General features: G+C 34.9%; 1 protein-coding gene across 7 annotated transcripts in view; it reads left to right on the plus strand.

The window, feature by feature from the left end:
* PCNX1 (pecanex 1) overlaps positions 1-25671 on the plus strand; it is a 172573-nt gene that overhangs the window by 72414 nt on the left and 74488 nt on the right. For 4 of the 7 annotated variants that reach the window (XM_047796813.1, XM_047796818.1, XM_047796815.1 and 1 more), the window contains exons 7-8: positions 8929-9061; positions 14757-14941. The exons of 2 other annotated variants lie outside the window; for them this stretch is intronic. In XM_047796813.1, coding sequence (XP_047652769.1) covers positions 8929-9061; positions 14757-14941 — 318 coding nt within the window. The remainder of the gene's footprint in view (positions 1-8928; positions 9062-14756; positions 14942-25671) is intronic. One more of the 7 variants, XM_047796814.1, reaches the window with a different exon arrangement.

A 25671-nucleotide genomic window follows, 5' to 3' on the forward strand; every position in this document is an offset into this window, starting at 1 on the left:
GTAGTTGTGACTCTGGGAAAAGCTGCTTACCTTCTCAGGCATTTTCTGCTGTTGATCTCTTGGTTTTGCAGTTAATTTCCTTTTATAATTGTACAGCATATCTTTAATAACTCATGCCTAATATTTTAAGAATAAAAATATCTGGATAAGTTATACACAGTAGAAAAGTAGCCTGTTTTCTTTTGGGTCACTTAAACTTATATACTACATGATTCAACAGATTATAGAGAACAATCAGAATGGAAAGTTTTATTATATTCACTGTATTTTTCTTTGTATTTTTCCCTGAAATTTCTTAACCTCTGTTTTTTTATTTGAGAAAATTATTTTAAATGTAATATTTGGGTGATTATTTGGTAAGCATGAAATAGGATCATGTTATAATATTTTTGTGTTGGCAACCAAAGATAGTCTTTTGTTAAGAGAAATCACTCTATTTAAAGTAAAACCAAATTTTCTTGATAAACAGCTTATGAAAGTTTGTACCATATCTGTAAATTGAAGGTTGGTTATTTTGATCCCAAATATCATTGAAAGAAAAGACACAGACCACTGAACAGACAAGAATATGTGAATTTTACTAAATAAAGGGACGCTGAATTCTAATGAACTTAATCTTCTAATTTCCCAATTTACATGGTAAGTTAGAAGAAGGAAATTAGTAGAAAGGGAGGGGTGTTTATAGAGGCTGAAGTGATGACAGCAGAAGAAATACACTGCTAACTCTATAGAAGCTAGAATAATACAAACCAGTGCAAAAACCACAATGGGAGGGTCATTAAATGCACTATTTCTTTTATTATAATATGTCCAACGACGTCATGGTGTCATAACTTAATGCTGATTACAGTATAATGCACTGATAAATATATATGTGGCTGGCCCAGATTCATTAAGGAAAGATCATATTCCATTTAGTCCCTACTCAGAAAAAAGCTTAGGTGTATAAAACTGCATAGAAGAATGCTCATTAAATGTAGTAAACAGGTTTGGGTGCTTCAGTTACTTGAAGAAGTGGTCTTCTCTTAAAACAATATCAAGATAAGAGATGTTTTATTGATGAGGCAAATAAGAGTTTATGTATCAAATTCCCAAAATCAGCCCATTCTTTCTAGCAACAGTAAAGTTCTGGATAAGGAATCAGTGACATTTCAGTACCACCTCTAGTTACTAGCTAGATAGTCTGGCAAGCCCTTAAACCTGTGTTTCAGTTTCCTCAATTGTAAAACAGTTATAATTATTTCCTCCATTGTAAAACAGTTTAGGCCTGTCTCACAGTTAACGATCAGACTGTAATAAGCTTCCATGTATTAAAGTGCTTTGTATGTAGATTTGTTGTGAAAACTTAAGATAATGATGCCTTTTAATCATTTCTAAGCAAGTTCTCTTTTTCAAATGTTACTTCAAATATATACCATTCCCTAATGACCCCTTATTAAGTGCCTCTCCTGAAAATATATTCAAAATGGTTTCTGAATGCAGTTTTCCTGGAGAGAGGGTCTATCAGACCATTCACAAAGGATTAAAATGATTAGGGACCCTCTATGAAAGTAAGTCATCCTCACACTGTATCTTTTAGAACTGTTCCTTGTGCTAATGACTCCAGAGTATCTTTAACTTCTTCTGCCCAGCTGTATTTGTTTGGCTGCTTGGGATTATGGAAAGTATCGTAAGAATATGCAAATTCTCTAACTTGAGATACAGCTAATAATTTTGTTGGTTTATATATCAAAAAATAGAGTAGTCCCTTAAAGTGTTTTCATAGATGGGAATTATTTTAATTCAGAACGAGTGCTTAGAAATTGTGCAGTAGATTTCTTGTTCTTTGGCCTCCTGGAAAATGCTGTTTATAAACATTTGTTTGTATATTAGAACAAAATCTTTTCATGCTGATATTAGCAGCATTGTTCTTGACTGACGTGGAAAGTAAGAAAGAGAAAAGATGTTTAGGTTAAAATGGATTTTATGCCTAGACAAATATTCCCTTTAAAATTTTTTTTTGCAAAATCATTTGAACATTTAGTTCTTCGTTAGTAACTTTATTCTTTTTTTTTTTTTTTTTTTTTCACTGTACCGTGTCATATGAAAGTTTCTGGGCAGGGATTGACCCCAGGCCACAGTAGCGACCGGAAGCACTTCAGTGACAATGCCATATCCTTTTTTTTTTTTTTTTTTTTTTGTCTCTTTGTGTTTTTGTCTTTGCTAGGGCTGCACCCATGGCATAGGGAGGTTCCCAGGCTAGGGCTCTAGTCAGAGCTATAGCCGCCGGCCTACACCACAGCTACAGCAAAACAATACCATATCCTTAACCTAGTGCACCACAGGGAAACTCCTAGTAACTTTATTCTTTTTGCCTTTTAGGGCTGCACCTGAGGCGCGTGGAGGTTCCCAGGCCAGGGGTCTAATTGGAGCTACAGCTGCCAGCCTACACCACAGCCACAGCAACAGCAATGCCAGATCTGAGCCGAGTCTGCAACCTATACCGCTGAGCAGATCCTTAACCCACTGAGCTAGTCCTGGGATTGAGCCCGCAACCTCCTGGTTCCTGGTCGGATTCATTTCTGCTGAGCCATGACAGGAACTCCTAGTAACTTTATTCCTAAGTAATTTTTACCTTGAAGAATATTTCAGAATGTTTGCATGTATCTTTTAATTTTCTGATATTATATATGTTTCATACTTTGTTCTTTTTCTGTAAAGTGTTTGCTTCAGCAGCTTGCTTCTGATCTATTTGTGGTACCAACACACACATTTTAATTTTCATGATCTTCACAGATTTACTCCTTTTTTCCTACAATAGACATGGCCCCCTGAGAGTTTCTTCTGTTTTTATTAATTCATTTAATAGCAATTGAAATGTCACAGGAGGCCAGCCATAGCGCTGTATAACAACTAGAAAGTAACATATTACTTATGAATCCTTTCACTAAGCAGTCAGCTGTATGAGTCACATCATTTTCCTTTCACATTTCCATGATATTTAATGTGTAACAGCATAGTTACAGCATGTTAGTCATCATGGCAGTCAGCCTACAAAAAATATTAAACCCAAAGGCAAGCTGAATATTTCTGTTCAGTCCTCCCATAATCTATATTATAAAGGCTTCAATATTTATAATAAATATGTTAATATCATTTGCATTAATTGGAAGGATGATGGTGCTGATGTGTTAATTAAGCATCAAATACTTAGCAATATACCAAACAAACCATTAAGCTATTTGAGTGAAAAAGAATAGTAAGATTAGTCCCCCATTTCAGAGACCTAACAATTATATCCTTTTTTGTTGTTATTTTTAATCAGTTATCAGGTTTCATTGACAAAGTATATACAATTCATTGTGCTACTTTTGCAGAGAGTCACATAAATATGTCACATCTAATAACATACACAATGAAATAGAAACTTAGGACTCTGATCGATGTATCTGGAAACAGAAAGCCTTAAGAAAGAGTTGAGTGTCCGTAGAGCATAACTGGACACTCTGGCATCTGACAGTGAAACTTAAAATCCCAAATTCTCTCATTTACTAAGAATGGACACGTTTTAACCTCTCTATTTCTTGACTTCTTTTTCACCCATAAAATGAGGGACATAGCACTGGAATGGAATGTCACTATGCCATTATATTCGAGTATGACTATCTTTCTAGAAAATTAAAGGTAATTAATTACAATGTTTAGAAATGATGATTATATCTTCCCCCCACCCCCCCTTTTTTTCCCTTTTTCGGCCACCTTGTGGCATATGGAGTTCCCGAGCCAGGGGTTGAAACTGAGCCAAGCTGAGACCTTTGGCACAGCCGTAGTAATGCCATATCCTTCAACTCACTGTGCTGGGTCCGAGATCAAACCTGCATCCTGGTGCTGCAGAGATGCCACCAGTCCCCTAGTGCCACAGCAGGAGCTCCATGCTTCACATCTTTTTTTTTTTTTAGTCTTTTTGATATTTCTTGGGCTGCTCCCTCGGCATATGGAGGTTCCCAGGCTAGGGGTCCAATCGGAGCTGTAGCCACCGGCCTACGCCAGAGCCACAGCAACGCAGGATCTGAGCCGCGTCTGCAACCTACACCACAGCTCACGGCAATGCCGGATCGTTAACCCGCTGAGCAAGGGCAGGGACCGAACCCGCAACCTCCTGGTTCCTAGTCGGATTCGTTAACCACTGCGCCATGACGGGAACTCCCACATCATTTTTAAATAGCGTCTTTTTCTATACCGTATTTTTGCTCATAACTTTACATTTTTGAGATATAAACAACTCTCACCTCCTCCCTCACCAAATTGTACTCCTTTGTGTATCGCAGTCATCCTGAAAGTGTGTTAGTGCCTTTAATGCTTTCCTTGTTTTCATTCATGGAGTAAAACAAACTGGTAGTCTTGTTGTTTTAGTACCCCCATTTTAAAAAATAATGCATTAAAATAATTCAGTGTAGAATGCGTGGAGTTTTGCTTAACTTGTTAAGACAAAATGGGATTTAACTCCTTAGGTGGGAGGTGTGTATATTTTGGTGTATATTTTGTTTTCTTGTGATCTTTGGGAATAGATGAGACCCTCTTAGAGATCCTGAGACATCTCTAAAATGTCTTAGGGTATCTGTGCCTTCTACATGAATTATCCTTAGGCACTCAGTAAATGTTTGAATTTAATGATTGTATCACTAATCTAGAAGTAAAGAGCTAAATTATCTGAAGTTCTCTCTCAGACTTACTGTGATCAAAATTGTCTCTTGAAGCTTTTTAACACAGAAAAATTAGAAAACCAAGACTCATAATTTTTAAAAATATTTAAAAATTCACTTATCTAAATATATGTCCTTGAAAGTATTTTATTTCTACCTTGTAATTCATGGTTTTTGAGTCATTGGAATGTTTGTGACTTTTCTTCTCCTTTACCTACACATGCATAAAATTTAGTTGTACCTGTAGTGCTAAATTTTTACTGTTTGCATTTTATACTCTTATTTTTACACTAGTTAATTCCATTTTTTTTTTTTTTTTGCCAAAGGATACTGAGTTTTAAGTAATGTCAGTATGTCAACTTCAAAACCAGGTTTAAATTATTTTTCTCTCTCCTTTCTGGTTACCTAGCTAAAAAGATTGTTGTTGTTGTCGTAGTTGTTTTTCTCTTAAAAAGTTAAAGGATACAAAAAGTTTTTTGCAATTGGATTGTAGAAGTGAAGTTTGATCATGTAAGGCTATAATTTATGTGACTGAATATGCTTATAGCAAATTATTTTAAGCTGTAGACTTTTTTTGGGGGGGGGGGGCTTGGCTCCAATAGAACTGGACCCCCACTGGAATCTGCTCTAAATGGAGATGTTCTGTATAAGTAGCACATTCCCGGTGGGGGAGGGAGGCATTTAGTTATGCCTGCTGTGACCATAAATGATAGCATAGCATTTTCATTTGAATGGCTGATCCTATCTACTGTTAAAGTCATGCTATATAGTAAACATTAAATATTCTTTATCATTCAATATTTATGTCCTGAATATTACAGAGGACATCATAGGCAGTAATCATAACTATTTTAATATGTTGTATAGTAGATGTCTAAATTTTTATCCTGCAAATGTTTCTAAAGCTGTTTTATTAAGAAAAATGGTGTTAATAGCTCTTTTGCAGATAACAAAATATAAATGGTATATTAATAGCAAAGAAATGTGTTTTCTGAAGAAGCCAAGAGAACATTTTGACTATAAATGGACATTATAGTTGTCTTTTTGACCTAATGCTATGGAATCAACTAGCTTTTATTTAAAATTAAGCAACCCCATTAAGTCTTTAGTAGAACGAAAATAGCAAAGAAAACGTTTTTGTATTTCCCTTTTCCCATTCTCAGTTTTCAGTGATCACATATTGCTCTTTTCCACATCCGTCTGAATAATTTTACTACCGTTTATGAATTAAGTTATTCTCTATCAGATGTGTCTGGGTAAATTTTACTCTTTTATTTTGGTTGAAATAAAATATCTGAAACTAGATAGTGTTTGAAAGTTTCTAAAAAGCAGTGAATTGATCTGTAAATTGAGCAGTAGTTTATTGCAGCAATAAAATAGAAATCTTCAATATGATTTCAAAAAATAAACCTTGGATTGAGGTTTAAAAGAGTAATTTAAAATTCTGTAACCCAGACTAACCTTACTGATGTCTAAGAACCGTTAAGAAGTACATGAGTCACTATCTAATCTTTCACTTCTCCTTTCAGGTGGTTTGTTTGCTTTGCTTTGTTTTATCCTTCATCCAGTGACCACCCTGTCAATATGATATGTTCTTCTTAGTGGCAATGCTGGAGACTTTCCTTTACTGAGGTTTTAGTTGTCAGGAATAGGCAAAGCGCATAATATGCATTGTGGATTGTGGTGATAAAAAAGCATCCTTGACCTTCTAGATCAGCGCTGTCCCATACAGCTTTCTGTGGCGATGGAAATGTTCTTTATGTGTGCTGTTCACAGCGGTAGTCTCTAGCCACAGGCTGTTGAGCACTTGAGGTACGGTTCATGGATCTGGTAAACTCAACTTTTCATTTTCTTTAATTTTAATTAAGTTTAAACAGCCACATATGGCTAGTGGCTACCATGTTGGACAGCATTCTAAATAACCAGATTTAAACAGTATTGTTTTTGTAGGTCATATATAATTTTTGCACACTGAAGGAAGCTTTTACATCACAACTAACAGCCTTTTCACATTTAAAGGAATTTTCATCATATCGCAATAAAACTGGAGAAAGAAAAGAAATGTTAGCTCCAGGAGTCAAGTTTGATTTGAATTCAAAGCCCCAAAGCCTAATTCTGCTTTAGTTGTCTAGCTTTAGAATGTTACTTGAGTGCATGAGCTGAACAAGAAAGAAGTAATGTAAATTGTTTTCCTGTGTTTTGTGACTTAATGCTTCTTACTGGCAGAAGCTTGCCAAGGGGATGAAATAATTCTGTGCATATCATTCCTTTAATAAAAGAAAACAGTGTTTAAAGACAGCAAAGGCCATGCCTTCTGGGGGTAATCCATATATTCTTAATTATAATAGATTAATTACACAAAGAGTGTTAACTGGGGCAGCCCAGGGAGAGGATAAAGATGTAAACATTTAAAAGAATGCTAAAATCAACATTTAAATGGATGGAAATGGCTGTTGCTAAGCAGAATAATGATGAGAATTACTAATGCTTTTAAAGTGTCAAAAAGGCTTGTGATAGAACTGAAATCCAAATACACCATTCTTGATTTTATAATCCATTTCATAGTTGCTAAAGAAAAAAAAAGCTGTTTTCATTTGTTTGGAAAAAATGTTTTCTGCACTAAGTTATTTTGTCTTTATTCATATTTAAAGGACACTTTCTCACACTCAAAATGATTCTTAAAATAGATCACTATAGGAAGCAGTAATTGTTTTAGATTCAAATAGATAAATATTTTGCACTGTGTTTTAGAAACTCAAATCAGTCAATTAGTATGGTTTTTGTAACATTTTACATAATACTGTTAAGACGTTGTGTTTTTCTCAGTCATATATTTGGGTTTTTGGGGTTTGTACTTTACTGATTTTAGATTAAGCTGTGGGTTTCTAAACTTGCCTCTTTTTTTTTTGCTGATTCTTGCTTCCTAGTGTTGAGAGGACTGGTGCAGGGGTGTAGAGTTGAATAAAGTTTGATGGCAGCAAACTGCTCTACAGTTAACACATACTCCTGGTATCTTGAATTGAAAATTTAAAGAATTCTACTTGTGCAGCCTAGCAGTCATTGGTGTCACCTAATGCTGCCACAATGTGGCACAGGTAGTGTGAGAAATACTGCCTTACTCCTGTCAACACAAGTACCATCGCTGCTGTTTTTACTGCCTTCCTAAAGGAGGAAACTAACACCCTTTTGCTATTAATCGGAACTGACAAATTAACATACAGTACTTCTAAAACTGACTTAAAGGGCTATTGGAGGAATATGGGACCAAATAACTGAGACTTTTAAAAAAAGATTTAAAACCCTGGAGATCTGGAGTTCCCATCGTGGCTCAGCTGAAATAAATCTTATTAGTATTCCTGAGGATGCACATTCAATTCCTGGCCTTGCTCAGTGGGTTAAGGATCTGGCATTTCACTGAGCTGTGGTATAGGTTGCAGATGCGGCTTGGATCTGGTGTTACAGTGGCTATGACGTAGGCCAGTGGCTACAGCTCTGATTTGACCCCTAGCCTAGGAACCTCCATATGCCGCGGGAGTGGCCCTAAAAAGACAAAAAAATTAAAAAAAAAAAAACAGAGATATTTCTCCCCCCCTCCCACTGCTGTACAGCATGGGGACCCAATTACACATATATGGATACATAATTTTTTCTCCCATTGTCGCACTGTGATGTAAGTATCTAGACATAGTTCTCAGTGCTACATGGCAGGATCTCATTGTAAATCATTCCAAGAGCAGTATTTTGCATCCATTAAGCCCAAGCTGCCAATCCCTCCCACTCCCTTCCCCCCCCCCCCCCCCCCAGCAACCGCAAGCCTATTCTCCAAGTCCAATTTACTTTTCTGTGGAAAGGTTCGTTTGTGCTGTGTATTAGGTACCAGATATGAGTGATATCATGTGGTATTTGTCTTTCTCTTTCTGACTTACTTCACTTAGTATGAGAGTCTCTAGTTCCATCCATGTTGCTGCCACAGATCTTAAAATAGGAAACTGAGGCTGAAGAGAAGGTGATGAGGGCAGATAATAATAGATCAGAGACATTATTTTTAAAGAAACAATTATCTTTAGTAAAAAGTTGTGTGTATTCCCTGATACGATAGGTTTATGGTGAACTTAGGAAAACCATTGGGCACAGTTAGTCAAGTTGCCTTTTCCCTTTGAGGGTGGGGAATCAAGGGAGGACAGGCTCAGCTGCTTTTACATCTCTGACCTAGGCTCCTATTTGACCTAAGTCTGTCTTGATGCAGCAGCACAGCCCAGCGAGGAGGCGGTGTCATTTCGCCGTGAACGCAGCACTTTTAGGCGCCAGGCAGTACGGCGCCGGCACAATGCAGGGAGTAACCCTACCCCTCCTACATTGCTCATCGGACCACCCCTAAGGTATGGTATTTTAAAATTCCACCAAGCTTAGCATGCATGTAACAGACCTTCTAACCTGTTCTATCAGTCCCAAGAAAGCATTTATTAAATAGCTTTGTTCTTTTTCTTGAGTGTCTCTCCTGTACCTGTAAGCTCTTTAGGCTGTCTCTGCATGTGACCATGAAGCCTGTTGCCCTATGCATGTCTTATGTTGCATTATTTAAACAAAATGATCAAATTTGATTTCACTGATTTTAAATCACAAAGATCATTTTAGGGCTGTTATAAAAATGTAAATACAGTTTTTAAGTCAGCTTTTCATTCTTTATCCTACTTCAAATTAATACTGCAACATCTTTCCCCAACATCTTGAACAATGTTTAGTGTGCACAGATGTGGACCGCGTGGGGAGCTTGTTGAGGAATAACAGATAACAATGTTGACAAACCAGTTTGGTTATTATTTCACTGAAATATACATTTTGCTTCACATTGCTTAAAAATTAATCACCAGGACCTAGTAAATGACATGAACTAGAATATTTAATTTTTGGTAAAATAAGGTCAATTGGATATATATATACACATATTTGTTTTGACTTTTTCAAGCTCCATAGTATACTGAACAAAAATATTTTAATTTTTTTCCAATATTCTTGAAAAAGCATCTATTTATAATCTTGAGAGTAATTTTTCATTGAAATCTTAGTAACTTTTTTGTTTTCAATTATGTCAAATCTGACAAATTTGTGGCTTGAATGAGAAATATAAACCACCTATTCAGAAGACTTGTGCTTTAATTTATCTTAAGAATACTGATATGGACAAAACCATATGTGCTTGCTCAAGCCATACATATATTATTAAAGCATATACTTTTCTTAATCTCTGTGTAATAGAACCAAAATTATTTTTTCTATATTTTAACTTAAAATTCAAAAGGAAGGACATTTGGTGATATAACTGCTGTTGAATGCATGGTAGTTGGGAATAGGTAAATCCCTTCCTTTGTTAAAATCTTGTTCATGAAAGTAGGAAAGTCCTTATTTCTTTAAAATACTGCTAAATTGTATATTCCTCTGAGATTTAAGACTTGATTATTTTTCTGTGTTTTACATTACAATCAGGAACTTCATCTTTTGTAGGTCATGTTCCTAATTAATCCTACAATAATACATAGTTTACAAAACAGAGTATGGATTAGTTAAACCAATATTTAAAATATGAAAATGGGAAGGCAACCAGTGAAAAGAAACATTTGGTCTAAAAACCTTTCCTAAGAGCCTTGGCCTCTTGTGAGCCCTCCGCTTCTATTGCCTTTGCTCCCTGATGTAACCTTTTTTTTTTTTTTGCTGATTTATTTGGGATGTAGTCCCTACCTGCAGAAAGAGCTCAGCATTTCATTTTGTTTTTTCTACTTTGTTTTCTAACCTCTTGAATAATACTTGCCATAGACATATTCTTTGCTTGCCTTCTCACTCCATGTTGATATTTCTTAATCTTTCTTTTTAACCTTCACTTTTTAGTCTTTAAAAATCCTTTAATTCTTTATATCCCACTTACCAAACAAATGTAGACAGTTTTTTTTTTTTTCCCTGCCTGGTGGAATATTAAAGAACTGTGTTCTAAACTCCAGCCAACTACATAGGTTTTAAATATATCACCATTCAAATGAGGTTATGTTGTGAAACATTTGTAAAGGGCTCATGTTAGATTTTTGGAAAGTAGTCTTCCAGTAGTCAGCGTGTAGATTTTGTTATAGTTCCATGATATTTCCAGCACAAAGATGACATGTATCTTAAATAGGCTGACTTCATTATGGATGTAATAAGATAAAGTTTAGCTGTGAGGAATTAGAAGAAACACCAGTTTAATGAAATCATCTTTTTTAATTGTAAAAATATTCAGGTATAGTATTAATTCTCAGTATGAGTTATGTAATAATAATCTCATCTTTACAGAAATATAGGATAGCACAGTTTTGCCAAACTTGTAAAACTTGTTTGTTAAAAAGAAATGGAATAGGTACAATAATACTTTATTGCAGTTACTCTAAATATGAGTAAAATCTATTAACTTATTTTTAACATTAATGAATAGTATAATCAACAGTCTAAAAAGCAGCTTGGTAAAAATATATGTCTCCAACAAATGGGAGTGAATCAGTTTTCTTACAAAGAGAATTTGCATGGTTTTTTTAATGCTTGTTAGAATATCCTATTTCTGAATTATTTTTTAAAGTTTTTTTTTTTTTCATTAAGTTATCCTGTAGGGAGGGCCTTGTTAGTTCTTCCCAGTTACCAGAGATAAACACAAAGATGAATATTTAAGAATTTTATAATACTAAGAGTTAGTTACATATTTATCAGCCTAAATGTGCCCTTTTAGAAATCTAGTTAAGGACTGAAATGAAAATAAATCAGTGCATTTGGGGGAAAGGAAAAAAGCTTTGCTGTATTCTTAGATTTATTTTTAAAATAAAAGATTGAAAGATCTGTAATCAAATAAGATCATTATAATAAACTGAATCCTTGATTGGAAATTCCTAGGGATCATTTTGTGGGACTCAGAAATGAATCCACCAAATATTTGTTGTTTGTATACTGTACTCAAGACACTCTTCCGAGTGTTCTCTGGAATTTGGAGATTCATAGCAATAATGTGATCATACTGTTAGGGTTTATTTTTTCGTTGGGGAGTTACATACAAAATAACAGTATTAAGGCAGAATGTGTCAAATACTAAAAAAGTGGTACAGAGAAGGAAAAGACCAAGATGAACTATATCTATCATTTAAATTAGAAAAGTTAATTGATTAGATTGCATGTCGGTAATGCTGATAGTCATTAGAGACCTAAATTTCTACCTTTTCCTGTGTTGTAAAACAGTTGCTACCTTTTCTGAAACTGGTAATTTTGATATATAATTGCTACTTTAAAAAAGATCAATTATTGTCAATTATTAGTTAGCTTAAGGTGAAGTATAACTCTCCAGAAATACTTTTCCTGGCAATTTCTACAAAAATAATAGGCTCTTTTCTTATTTAAGGATTTTGAAAATGGAAATTCAAGGGACATAAACATTAAATGTCTAGTCTCTGATGTTCAAAACTTGACATTTACAACCACATAGGTTTTCGGCTAATTTTCTTTACTCTGGAGTTGATTTTCATTCATTGCCTAGTACTTTGAAAACCTTTTATTGTGGCCCAGTGGTAACAAACCCGACTAGTATCCATGAGGATGCAGGTTTGATCCCTGGCCCTGCTCAGTGGGTTAAGGATCCAATGCCGTGAGCTGTGGTGTAGGCTGGCACTGCTGTTCCAATTACAACCCTAGCCTGGGAACTTCCATATGCCATGGGTGCGGCCCTAAAAAGACAAAAAAAATAAAATAAAGAAAGAAAAGGAAACCTTTTATATATTTGGATATGTTGAAGATTAGTGTATTCTCAAATACATTCACATTAAAATATCTCTAACTGCCCTATAGCACCTTTGTTTATGACTTTATGTGAAAAAGTGATGGCAAAATTTGTTGAATGCATTATTATAAAATTCTCTCTTCTAAATCTGAAGGGTTATAGTACTTAAGCTACTCAGAATTTTCTCCCTTGTCAGATTTGATCATTTTGGTAAGGTTTATGGATAAGTTTAGAAAGCTTACAAAGATAGGCTTATTATATATATGTGGAAGATGCAAATATAGTTTAGTATATTAGTTCTACTCCAAAGAAGTTATTAAATGAATACTTTTATAGTTATGATTTAAAAAGTGAGTGCTGATAAGCATTAACAAGTCAACTTTTTGCAGTCTCCTTTGTTTCATATGTTGCAGACATTCCTATGCTTTATTTAGAGTATATACTTTTCATTGGCTCTAAAAGGACCCTGAAAAAAACAAATATTTCAGGCAGTAGTGATTAATAGAACTTTCTGTGATGGTGGAAATATTCTGCAATCTGCACTGACCAGTACGAGAGACACTAACTACTAGCTTCTGCCCAGTCTGGTAGCCATGGCAGCCACTAACCATATTATGTGGCTCTTAGACTACATGAAATATGGTTAGCATGTCTGAGGAACTAAAATTTTAGTTACTTTCATTATGTGTAGCTATGTAATAGTATAGTTCCAGAGTATAGTCTGTTGCTGTAACCACAGGTTTAAGCAATATATGCAGTACTTTCTACTTGGTCTTTCATGGTTACAGTTGGCCCTTAAACATATGGATTTGAACTCCATAGGTCCATTTATATAGATTTTTTTCAGTAATAAATACAGCAGAATGACATGATCTGTGGTTGGTTGAAACTTGGAGTGCTGAGCCCTGGGTAAGGAGGGGCACTGTAAGATATACGTGGATTTGCAACTCCATGGAGCATTGGCACCCTAACTCCCGCTTGTTCAAGAGACAGCTGTCCTTCAAATTACAGCTCTTTCAGTCTGCAGCAGATTAGTTTGTTGTTTTATAGACATCAGAGAAACCACTGCATTTACCTTAAAGGATTAGAAAGAATTTGAAACTTATGAAAATGATAAAGTGACTGAATAAGACCACTGTAAGTAGCACTCTTCTTTTAATTCCTAAAAGGTCTAATAATTTTAGTAACAGTGCAGAGTTGCATTTAATGTCATGTAGAGAATGACGTAATAATTATACTCAAAAGTGTTTTCATGAGTTTCCTCAGTTTAAATTTGAGTGCTATACTAAGGAAATTAAAATTTGAGTGTTATACTAAGGATAGTGTTTTAAAATAAATATATAAAATGAGTTAATGCAGTTTCTTAATTTCAGATAATTTTAATAATAAATTTTTAATTACAAAATAGTAGGTATTTTAAATTTTTTATATAATGTAGAAAAGACTAATATCCCTTGAGAAATTACTGGTTTCCAAATTATTTTTAAGCTTTTCTAAAATGATAGGTCCTTGTAATCAGACTTTGATATGAATTGTAAAAGAATAAAATTCATTAAGGGAATATAATTATTGTTAACTAATATTTTATATATAAAGCCTGTCACCTTAATTCAGAAATATGTAGGCCTTTTTGTAGAAGAAACACTTCGTATATTAATTATACTTCTTCCAGCATCTCAGCAGTCATTTTTGTTTCACTTGAGTCAGTGCTTTTTTATTCTGATTTTCTTCACTAGTTTGTGGTTTTCTTTTGATTCAAATTTGTCATCTTAGTTGCATTTGATAAAGATTTTTTGGTTTTAAAGCATAGAAATTTTGTTTTACTGTGAATTTGAGATGCCAGAAAATTTGAAAGAACAATTCTAGAATGATTATATCAAGATTATAAATACAAGTGCATATCGAACTAAAAAATAGATTTGTCTATGGGGGACCAGCTACAACCTTTGTAAGTTTAATGTACTTGTGACTTTGCTTTGCTGCTTTCTTTTTCCTTGTACTTGAACTTGGTTGACTTGAGGTGGAAAGATGTCACAGATTGGTTACTTTACATACATACTGAATTTTTTCTCTGTTCATCATCATGATTCAGATTCCTAAGGACAAGAATGTATAAGCCAGTAGTATAATCTGTGTATATTACAAAATTCGTTGGTTCTTTCTTAAGTTACATTGGAAACGTTTTTTGGTGGGTTTTTTTTTTTTTTTTTGAAATTAGTTTTCTATATTGACTTCTAGCTATTGTTTTCTCTTTTCTTCCCTGTAATGTCTCCCCAACCCATGTTTTTTCCTAGCCTTCAAGATGGTCAGCAAGGCCAGCAGACCACAGCCCAGGTCAAAGTCCAGTCCCGTCCCCCTTCCCAGGCTGCAGTGCTCAGTGCTAGTGCCTCCTTGCTGGTGAGAAATGGGAGTGTCCAGTTAGAAGCATCACATGACAATGCAGCTGCTGTAGGCGGCAGCAGTTTGCACGATGAACTTGGTATGCAGGCCTTATATAATCTTGGTGATATAAAACTTTAATTTAGCAGATAATGGGTGACAGTGATTGCAGTTCTTTCCTAAGATAGTTACGTTTCAGAGCTAAGCGTAAGAGCACTTTTTATAGGATTTGCCCTGTGTAAGGAAAATCTGACTTGCTTTTTTCACTTTTCTGTTTCTTTCAGCCCTTAACTTTACATTTTCTTTTGAGTGTCTGTCATAGTAGCTCGTTAAAAGTATTAATAAATGTTCGTGCTTTAGTGTCCTTGTAATGATGTGGGCAATTTTATTACTTCTTGGCATTTGTACCATGTGGCGAAATGTTGAGTTTTAACATTTATTTTGATTAAACCTTAATTTGAATTCTCTGTGCTGCAGAAAAGGCATAGATAGTTTCTAGTGGCTTTTTACTGTATAGTCTTTCTTTGAGGTATTCTATATTTTACGTCAATACCTATCATCTGAAATAGGATTTACTCTAATTCTAAATGCTGTACTCAGAGGACATCATGGCTCTATACTAATAGCAAATAACTTTTATGAAGTTTTTTCCTTTTCCTGTTAATATATCTATAAATATAAGTTATTAAATAGTTAATTCTCAGAGGGCTGGTATAGTTTAAAACCTCAGCAGTGCCTTAAAGAGATTATTTTATACTTGTTTGTTTTCTCTTTCTCTGTACAGTTCGGCTTTCTTGTGCTCAGAGTGCAGATTAAGAGCAACTTAAGTAAATATAATGAAGAAGAAAATCTTGTTATCCAAAAATATGCATTTGAAAATATTGTATTTGCTTACCGTGATTTTGTTTATCTATGTTTTAACTCTTTCATTTATGAAGAGAATAGTTGATGCTTCGATTAGAAAGATATATGGTATAGTGTTCCCAGATGAGGTATAATGACATTTCATATGCAATTTTTTTTTTGTCTTTTTGTCTTGATAGGGCTCTACCCGCAGCATATGGAGGTTCCTAGGCTAGGGGTCCAATCCGAGCTGTAGCTCCTGGCCTACGCCATAGCCACAGCCACAGCAACTCAGAATCTGAGTCGTTGCACCACGACTCACGGCAATGCCGGATCCTTAACCCACTGAGCAAGGCCAGGAATCAAATCCGTGTCCTCATGGATACTAGTCGGGTTTGTTAACCACTGAGCCATGACAGGAACTCCTTTATATGCTATTTATTTATTGACTCTTCTACCATTTTATAAAAATCTGTAGTTACAGAGGTAATAAAATATATATATTGATGAAAATAATCATCTTCATTAAATCTTCTAGAAAGTTGAAAATGGTCATCTAAGATAATTTATATATTAGAAACTTTGATGATTTTTAAATAAAATGAGAAGGCAATAAAACATTTTAATTTTAGAATGCTTTTCAGTTTATAATTTAAAGAGACCAGGTAGTCTATAAGGAGGGTGTTTGAGAGAGTAAGATAGACTTCAGTTTATTTACTTATTTTTAAAATAATATTTTTTTAGTTGCAAATATATTCAGTAAATAATATCCTTCCATTGACATTTCTCTTGAGTTAACCCCAAGTTCCTGTGAATGCAGGACTTGTTAATTTTTGTGTGTAAAATTCAGTGTCACTGTCCTTTGATGATATGGTAGTAGATTGGCTGAAATAAAAAGCTTAGTTTTTATCTATTTTGGATTTTTTAACTTTTCTCAAAGAAAAAATTGAAATAGGTGATTTTCCTCTAAAAATTCTTTATTTGCTCAAAAAAACCTAAGTGAGATTTAATAATGAAGTTCCATCCTAGGGCCACATGCAGATTATTGAGAATATGTACTTATCATCTGTCTAGATAGTTCTGAAGATAAAAGCTTCTTCTGATTGGAGGTGATTTTAGCATCTCATGGTCAATATTCAGAATATTCTCTTGAAATTTAGATTTTATCTTTCATGTATAACTGCCTTCTGATAGTTCTTGGCCTGTGGTAGTTGAATGCTGCCAAATTGAATGCTTAGTATCACTTAGCACAGAACACACAATCAGTGGACAGTGTATACCTGCTTGTTTCATAGTATGTAATGTTGGCCAAAGAAGATTCTAAAAATGAACTGCACCTGAACTTGAAGGAATTGGTAGAGACACTGGTTTTTATAATCTCTTCCACTAGAATATTTTTTGTCTCATGGTTTAATTTTCTGTGTGATTTTAATTAACAGTAGTAAGGTAATTTTATGTGAATGAGTTGGGTATATAAAATAAATGAATGAGGAATTCCTTTCATGGCACAGTGGAAATGAATCCAACAAGGAACTATGAGGTTGAGGGTTCGATCCCTGGCCTTGCTCAGTGGGTTAAGGATCCTGTGTTGCTGTGAGCCGTGGTGTAGGTCGCAAACGTGGCTTGGATCCCGAGTTGCTGTGGCTGTGGCTGGCAGCTACAGCTCCAATTGGACCCCTAGCCTGGGGACCTCCATAAGCCACCAGTACGTTCCTAAAAAAACAAAAAAGAAAAAAAGATGTTATATGTATTATAGACTACTCTGAAACATTTGGGACTATGTCTTTAAGTAGTTATTACTATAAATACAAAGTCAAGACAGCTTTAAGGGTTCTTGAGTCTATATTTAGTCTCTTAGTTAACAGTAGATGATTTTCATTCATCTAAACAAAAAATTATATTCTTTTTTTTGCAACAACCTTGCTCTTGTCCTTTATTGTTGTTTTTGAATACAGAGTCTATTTTTTGTACCTTATGGGGAGAAGGGCAATATAAAGTACATATAAGTGAAAGTGATACGTTTATTTTTATTGAAACAGTAAAAATACTTTAAAAGGAAGAAGTGTTAAGAGTTTTAGGAGAATATATTCTGTTTAACTTTTTGGTATAAGAATGGGAAACGCACATTCTAATTTTAACAAAAGTGCAAGTTTAGAAATACTGGAAAGTATAATGAAGAAAATTAAGTCATTTGTAACCTCATCACTCAGAGATACTCAGCATTTCCTAATTCTTTCCTTTCTGTCTTTTTTAATGCACACATGTATATACTTTCCTAAAACAGAAACTGGATCATATTGTATGAGTTTTGTGTGAGTGTATGAGTTTTGCATCTTTTTTTTTTTGTCTTTTGCCATTTGTAGGGCCGCTCCTGCGGCATATGGAGGTTCCCAGGCTAGGGGTCCAATCGGAGCTGTAGCCGCTGGCCTACGCCAGAGCCACAGCAATTCGGGATCCGAGCCGCGTCTGCAACCTACACCACAGCTCATGGCAATGCCGGATCCTTAACCCACTGAGCAAGGCCAGGGATCAAACCCACAACCTCCTGGTTCCTAGTCGGATTCGTTAACCACTGAACCACGACAGGAACTCCCGAGTTTTGCATCTTGATTTTTTCACGTGGCACATTTGAATTATTTACTTGTGTTATTGTTCTTTAGCTTGTTTTTAAGTGACTGCATAACATCACTGAGATCTCCATGAAAGCTAATCTAGAACAGTGGGTTCTAGAGTCACACTTCCTGGCTTCAAATCCAAGCTCTCCTACTTAATGGCTGTTTGACTCTGGGCAAGTTATTTTCTCTCCTTGTGCCTCAGTTTCCTCATGTATCAAAGAGGGGAAATAATAGTACTTCATAGGTTTATGGTGGGCATTATATCTGTTAAAATATGCAAAGCAGTTAGAACAGTGCCCAGCAGTAGTAAATCAACTATATAAATAATCATTGCTATTATTATTAACATTATGTATTATAATTTAACCATTTAACTAATCCCATTGTTAGTCTTCAAGATGATTCCTGATATTTTCTGTTGTAATAAACACTCTGCTGAACATCCTTCGCATAGACCTGTCTGTGCAGCTGTGATTATTTCCTTGGGATAAATATAGGGAAATGCAATCACTTGTCAAGGGGAAATAAACATTATTGGGATTTTGATGTATACTCTTAATTGTTTTATGGAAAGGTTGTACCAGTTTACCCTTTATCTAGGAGGGTTTGAGAGTGTCTGTTTTATCCCCACAAATATTAAAATTAAAAATAAACCTAGGTAAAATATATATATTCTGACCCTCATTTCCTGGAAATGCTCAAAAATTTATCATTGTTAATGTGGAGGGACTAGTAGCATATCATTATTATTATTATTATTTTGCTTTTTAGGGCCACACCTGTAGCATATGGAGATTCCCAGACTTAGGGGTTGAATTGAAGCTGTAGCTTCCAGCCTATGCAACAGCCATAGCAATGTGGGATCCAAGCTGTGTCTGCCACATGCACCACAGCTCATGGCAACGCTGGATCCTGAACCCACTGAGCAAGGTCAGGGATTAAACCTGCATCCTCATGGATACTAGTTGGGTTTGTAACCCACTGAGCCACTAACGGAACTTCACTTTTTAAAGTTTTAGAGGCCTGAACTGCTCTAGGAATTTTACGAAAGGTAACAGGTACTGGTTGAGATATCTGATTTGTTATAAAGAATTTATTGAAGCACTAGATTAACTGCTTTCTAATAGTAACATTCTTTTTTCAAAAAGTTATTGGAGTAAATTTGATTTACTTTGTTATGTTAGTTTCAAGTGTACAGCAGAGTGAATCAGTTATGCACATATATGCATTAACATTAAGACGCTAAATTAAAGTTACTTAGTATGTACCTTAGTGAGAATATAGGCTAGGTTCTTAAATGAGAGACCTGCCCTCCTTCATCACCCTTCAGTGACTGAAATAAAAGAGAAGTTTACATTTCCCTCTTAACAGTCTGTTAGAGCTGTCACTAGCAGATGGGTTGGTTCTCTTATCCTCCACTATGGCTTCCCCACCTGGTCCTAAGTGGCTGTTCCAGTTGTTGATATTTCCCCCCTCAAAGATGAAGGTAGGGGCGGCGAGGGAGGCTAAAAAAATGTCAAAGACAGCTAGCCTTTATCTTTCAGATTGTAACTTCATCTTCTGTGGGCTCATATGTAGTCACATGACAACTTCTAATTGCTAGAGAGGCTGGGAAGTGTCTCTAAGCAGATAGACATAGGCTCAGCTGAAATTCAGTAAGGGGAAGGTCCTATTTTTTTCAATTATTTTTTTTATTTTGTGGTTTTTATTTTTTCCATTATAGTTGATTTACAGTGTTCTGTCAATTTCTAGTGTATAGCAAAGTGATCCAGCCATATATATATATATTCTTTTTGTCACATTATCCTCAGGTCCTGTTTTTAAAAGGAATAAGGAGAAGATGAATACTGGAGATCAGTCTTCAGTCTTTGCCACTTAATTATGTTTGCCATTTGTTGTAAGACAGTAAGCACTTCGGTAAGACAAAGATCAGTGACCTACTAGAAAAGTTGAGAGTTCAAAGAAGTGGCTTGCAGTTATGGGCAGACAGCTAAATTTTTGTTCATAGTTTTTTAAATTGCAATTAAAAACAGGATTATAATTTTTTTTTTAAATCCCTTGAATGTGTAGTGATGTCCTTTGTTGGAAAGGGTCTGGAGAAATAGACCACTTAAACATTGGACATTTTTGGAGGGCAACTTAGAACGATAGGTCCAAAATGCCTATATATCCACAAGTTTCACAAAGATGCAAAAATGTATGTACATGGATATTCATTGTAGCATTATTTGTAATTTTGAAAAACTTTATCTAAATGTCTGTTACTAGAGAACCCTTGCTGTATTATTTATCAACATAGTGGAATATTCAGAACTTGTTACATCTGTGTTACTGGCATGAACAGTTAAGCTATTTAGTAAACAAAAGAAGTAAATTTTAAAAGGTGTATTTGAAGAGAATGATTCATTTGTCATGGGACAAAAATGTAGATAAAAATTGTTCAGAAGAACACAAACACTGCCCTTGGCAATAGCTTTCTCTGGGGAGTGGAGAACTTTCTTCATTTTATGTACTACTTTTGAATCCTTTGATGCATCATATTTTGAAAATGAAACAAAAATGAAACAACAAATGTCATTCACTCTCCAAAACCTTTATTAGTAACTTCCGGAAATTTCTCTGACCACATGCTGTGTCATGTTCATCCATGTACTTAGTCTTTTACCTGACTGGTCTTTTTTTTTTTTTTTTTTTCCTTTGTTTTTAAATCAGTTCACTGACATGTAATTTAGGCAGGATAAACCGCATCCATGTAACATCTACAATTTGAAGTTTTAACTGGTGCACACCTGTGAAATACCACAATCAAGATACAGAAAATATCCATTGTCTTCAGAAGATTGTTTGTGCCCCTCTTGCAGGCCATCCCTCCTCAGCTCTGGCCACAGGCATCTGCTTCGTGCTGTATATCATTATGTTTTTCCCTCTCCTAGAAGTTCATATAAATGCAGGCACACAGTATGTGGCCTTTTGTGTTTAGTTTTGCACTTAGCATGATGCTTCTGAGATTGATCGTGGTATTGCATGTGTTAGCAGTTTGTTCCTTGTTTCTGAGTATTTCATTGTCTGAGCTTCCTGTATATTGTGTATTCATTCATCTATTAATGGACAAGTTTGTGTTGTATCCACGTATTGGCTATTGTGAATAAAATGTCTAAACTTTTCAAAAATAGTTTTATATTCCCACCAGCATGTGTAAGAGTTCCAGTCTTTCCTATTCTCGCTGACATTTGCTGTTGGCTTTTTAAATGTAATTAGCCCTGGTGGATGGGTGATGGTATCTCATTGTGGCTGAAACCTGGGTTTTTCTCTTATGACCAGGGATGATAAGGATTTTTTGATGTGTTTTTGGTTATATGTATGTTGTCTTTTGTGACATGTGTCCAAATCTTTTCCTCCCTTTTGAAATATAGCTGTTTGTCTTATTATTGACATGCAAGAGTTCTTTCGATATTTTAGATACAACAGATTTGTCAGTTACAAATTACAAGTGTTTTCTCTCATTCTGTGACTTTTTTGTTTATCTTATCATTTGTAATATCATTAATGTCTTGTTATGGACGCTTTTACCAAGAGAAGGGGGATTTGTCCCTTTGCAAGAATTATGAGATGATGATGGATTTATTTATGCCAGCATATGAACTTGTAAATTGACTTCTGGAAGGTTCACCTGAGCTGGGGATTAGGCAAAATGAATTAAGGCATGTTACGTTAAGTCAGAAGTAAAGAACAGTGACCATGACAGTAAAATATATCAATATATAGAAATCTTTCCTACTGTTACCAAGCAGTGAACTTAATCTGCCTTTCCTTACCAATCCTCAAAAGCTCTTTTCTAAACCAACCTCTTGCTTCTCATACTTGCCCTTTTTCTTATTCTTCTCCTGTTTTGAAAACCTAGCGCAGTGTTGCACATCCCAGGAAGAAGGATTGGTTCTCAGTATTGAAACTTTGAATTATTAGTAACTTGATTTCAAACATTCAGCATAAGAATTAGATAGGTTTTAGAATACTTAAGGGTTTTTGGTAGGACAGAAGTTAGCAGACTGTGACCTGGAGGCTAAATCCAGCTTGATGCTTGTTTTTGTAAGTGAAGAAAATAAATATTTATATTTTGGGTTTTTTGCAGCTATTTTCACACTGTAATGGCAGACTTGAACTGTTGCAACAGACACCATCTGACTCACAAAGCCTAAACTATTTATTATCTGGCCCCTTACATGAAGTTTGCTGACCCCTGGTCTAAGGAGAAACAGGTCCATTAACCTATAAGCAGCAGTAAAATGAGTCGTTTCTGTCTGATTGAAAACTCACATTTCCTCAGAGTTCATAGGCACCACTCATAATAAAGGAGGTGCTGTCCAAGAAACTGAGCTTGTCAAGACCTTTTCTCTTAAAAGTGCTGCAATATATTCATTGAAATGACATTATGAACACAGTACTCATCGCCATCAGAAAAAGGCAGTTTTTAGTACTTAAGTTAGTTATATAGATGTTTGTAGTCCCTTAGTTATCTTCTAAAAATGCTTTGTAAAGCTGTCTCCCTTGAATCTGTCTTCGCTCTTGTAGCCCCTCTTTGCCCTAAGGGTAATACTGGAAAGTGAGAAGTCACACAGTGTGTGAAGGTTAGGCTTGGGGCTGGGTCCCAAGGAAAATGGGTTGGGGAGAGATGTTTTTGGAAGGAAATCTCCAAGAAATTTAAGAAGCCTTTTTTTGGTATTGATACTGCAAAGATTAGAACCCTAAGATGATTTGTCCTCCTACAAACCACTTCTTTCTGAGATACATATGTAAAATGAAAGTGACATTAAGAATGCAGTAAGTGGGAGTTCCCATGGTGGCTCAGTGGAAGCGAATCTGACTAGCATCCATGAGGATGCAAGTTCAATCCCTGGCCTCACTCAGTGGGTTAAGGATCCAGTGTTGCCATGAACTGTGGTATAGGTCACAGATGCGGCTTAGATCCTGCGTTGCTGTGGCTAGACTGGTGGCTACAGTCCTGATTCAACCCCCAGCCTGAGAACTTCCATTTGCTACGGGGCAGCCCTAAAAAAAAAGAACAAAAAAAAAAAAAAAAGGCAAAAAAACACAAAAGAATGCAGTAAGTGTTTCTTTAGATCTTTATTCACTTAACTTTGTGTTATGTGGCAAAGATTTTTATCGATAGGACTAATTGGACATTCTCATTAATTTCCATGTCTTTTACCAGTGTTTTTTCCAGTGTTTATTTTGATTTTGTCTGCTCTGTCATGCGTGGCTTCAGGGAAATGCTTCAGATGTCCTTGTTCTCTAAGTTAGAATTCAATTTTATTCATCTTCTTGTGGTTCATCACTTATTTATTGATCTGTGGTTATTTGAAATTCTTCTACCTCAAAAAATGGGTAATTTAATTTTTTGTAGACAGTAGCAGTCATTATTGAATATCTGAAACAGAAATACCACATACCTTAACTTTTTCTTTATCACAGAGATGCTGTATCATGGCCAATATCATTATTAACTCTGAAATTCCAGCCTCCAGTCTTGTTTATTTTGTCAGAAATTAGTGTTTTTCTTTTAAAATCATTATAAAGCCATACTCTTACATATAATTAATTATGATCTGGGAGTTGAATTATGATGAGTTTACTTTATAAGCATAATACATGGGAGGAGAACATATTTCATTGATGTTCTACTTTCTTCCCAGTTTATGTTCATTAAAAATAATATTTAAATTGAAGTGTTTTTCTTAATACAGAATATTCTATCAGAATTATTAATAAGGGTACATTTACTTACTAGTTAAGAAAGGTTAACTATGACTATGGTTTTAATCACAAATGAGATACATGTAAAATTGTTATGTATGCTAAAAAGATTTAAGATACTTTTTTTTTTTTTTCCCCACTGTACAGCAAGGGGGTCAGGTTATTCTTACATGTATACATTATAATTACATTTTTCCCCCACCCTTTGATTTAAGATACCCTTAATTTTTATAAACCAATAATAGCAATATGTACTTATTTCTATTTTTTTGTTTTTGTTTTTGTGATTGTTTTTGTTTTTTTTTTTGCTTTTTAGGGCTGTACCTGCTGCACATGGAAGTTGCTGGGCTAGGGGTCACATTGGAGATGTAGCCACCAGCATCTGCAGCCTACCTCACAGTTCATGGCAATATCAGATCCATTAACCCACTGAGCGGGGCCAGGTTTCAAACCCACGTCCTCATGGATACCAGTCGGGTTTGTTATCACTGAACCACAACAGGAACTCTTATTTTGGTTATTTTTAAAGGTGTCTTTGGTAGATTATTGTATTAATATATTAAAATGTTACGTTTTTTCACTGAAACCTTAAGCTAAACACTTTAGTGTCTTTTTTTTTTTTCTGCATTAGTTCCTGAATAAAATGTGTTACTTTTTGAAGTCCTGTCAGTTGCCAAGCCTGATGATATAAGGGGAACATAGAATCTGTTCTGTTGGTGGAGTTAAGTTGGTGGAGTTAAGCTGAAGCCTTAATACAGGTTAATTTGTTCTGACATGTGCCATGTGTGTTTTTATGACCCTAAATATGTTTGTAAAGTTAGAAGGTAGACAGAAGCTTAAGAAAAACAAAAAAAGCACTGTTGAAGTCATGCACATTTGTTGAAATTATGACTGCCCTTTTCTTAGACATATTTTATGCCTTAAGTTGCTTAATTTTATTATTTGTTAGTCATTTGTTTACATGCATTCAGAGTTATAGCTTTATGTCGTAATAAAACCACTCAATTTTTCCAGCTTTCTTTCTGTCTACAACTTTTGGGGGAGAATGTTTTATTTTTATTTTGCTTTGTTTTTATTTAAAATGCATGTATTTCTATATGTTTCATACTAAACAGCTATACATAAAGGGCAACATAGTTACATTAGTGACAATCATATTTTACTGATTCATTTGAGAATAACAAAGAGTAATGTTTTAGTTGATTTCAGTTGCATAATAGATATTATCATATCCCAAGAATAGGACTTATACTACTCAGAATCCATGGAATGCATAAATACCTAGGATATACTCCAATAATATGTTATATTGAATACAGAATTAACTTATTTCTAAAATATATACATATTATGTGATACAAACACAAATGTTGATGCATTCCATTTTTACTGGATTTCACTCAGTAGCCAAGCCTTCCCCACTGTTACTTTGTGATTTAGTCATTTAATATGGTTTTATAATTCTTCTGCATTTAAGCAAGCTGTGATTTTGATCAGGTGTTTCTTTTCTGCTAATGTAAGTTAATTGTGGTTTGCACAGCCAATCTTTGATTTTCCATGCTGAGTAAGGAAAGAGCACAGCATAAAACATGACAATTTAAAAATAATTTTAAAATCTCAG

This window comes from Phacochoerus africanus, chromosome 9 (assembly GCF_016906955.1).
Source record: "Phacochoerus africanus isolate WHEZ1 chromosome 9, ROS_Pafr_v1, whole genome shotgun sequence".
Classification (NCBI taxonomy): domain Eukaryota; kingdom Metazoa; phylum Chordata; class Mammalia; order Artiodactyla; family Suidae; genus Phacochoerus; species Phacochoerus africanus.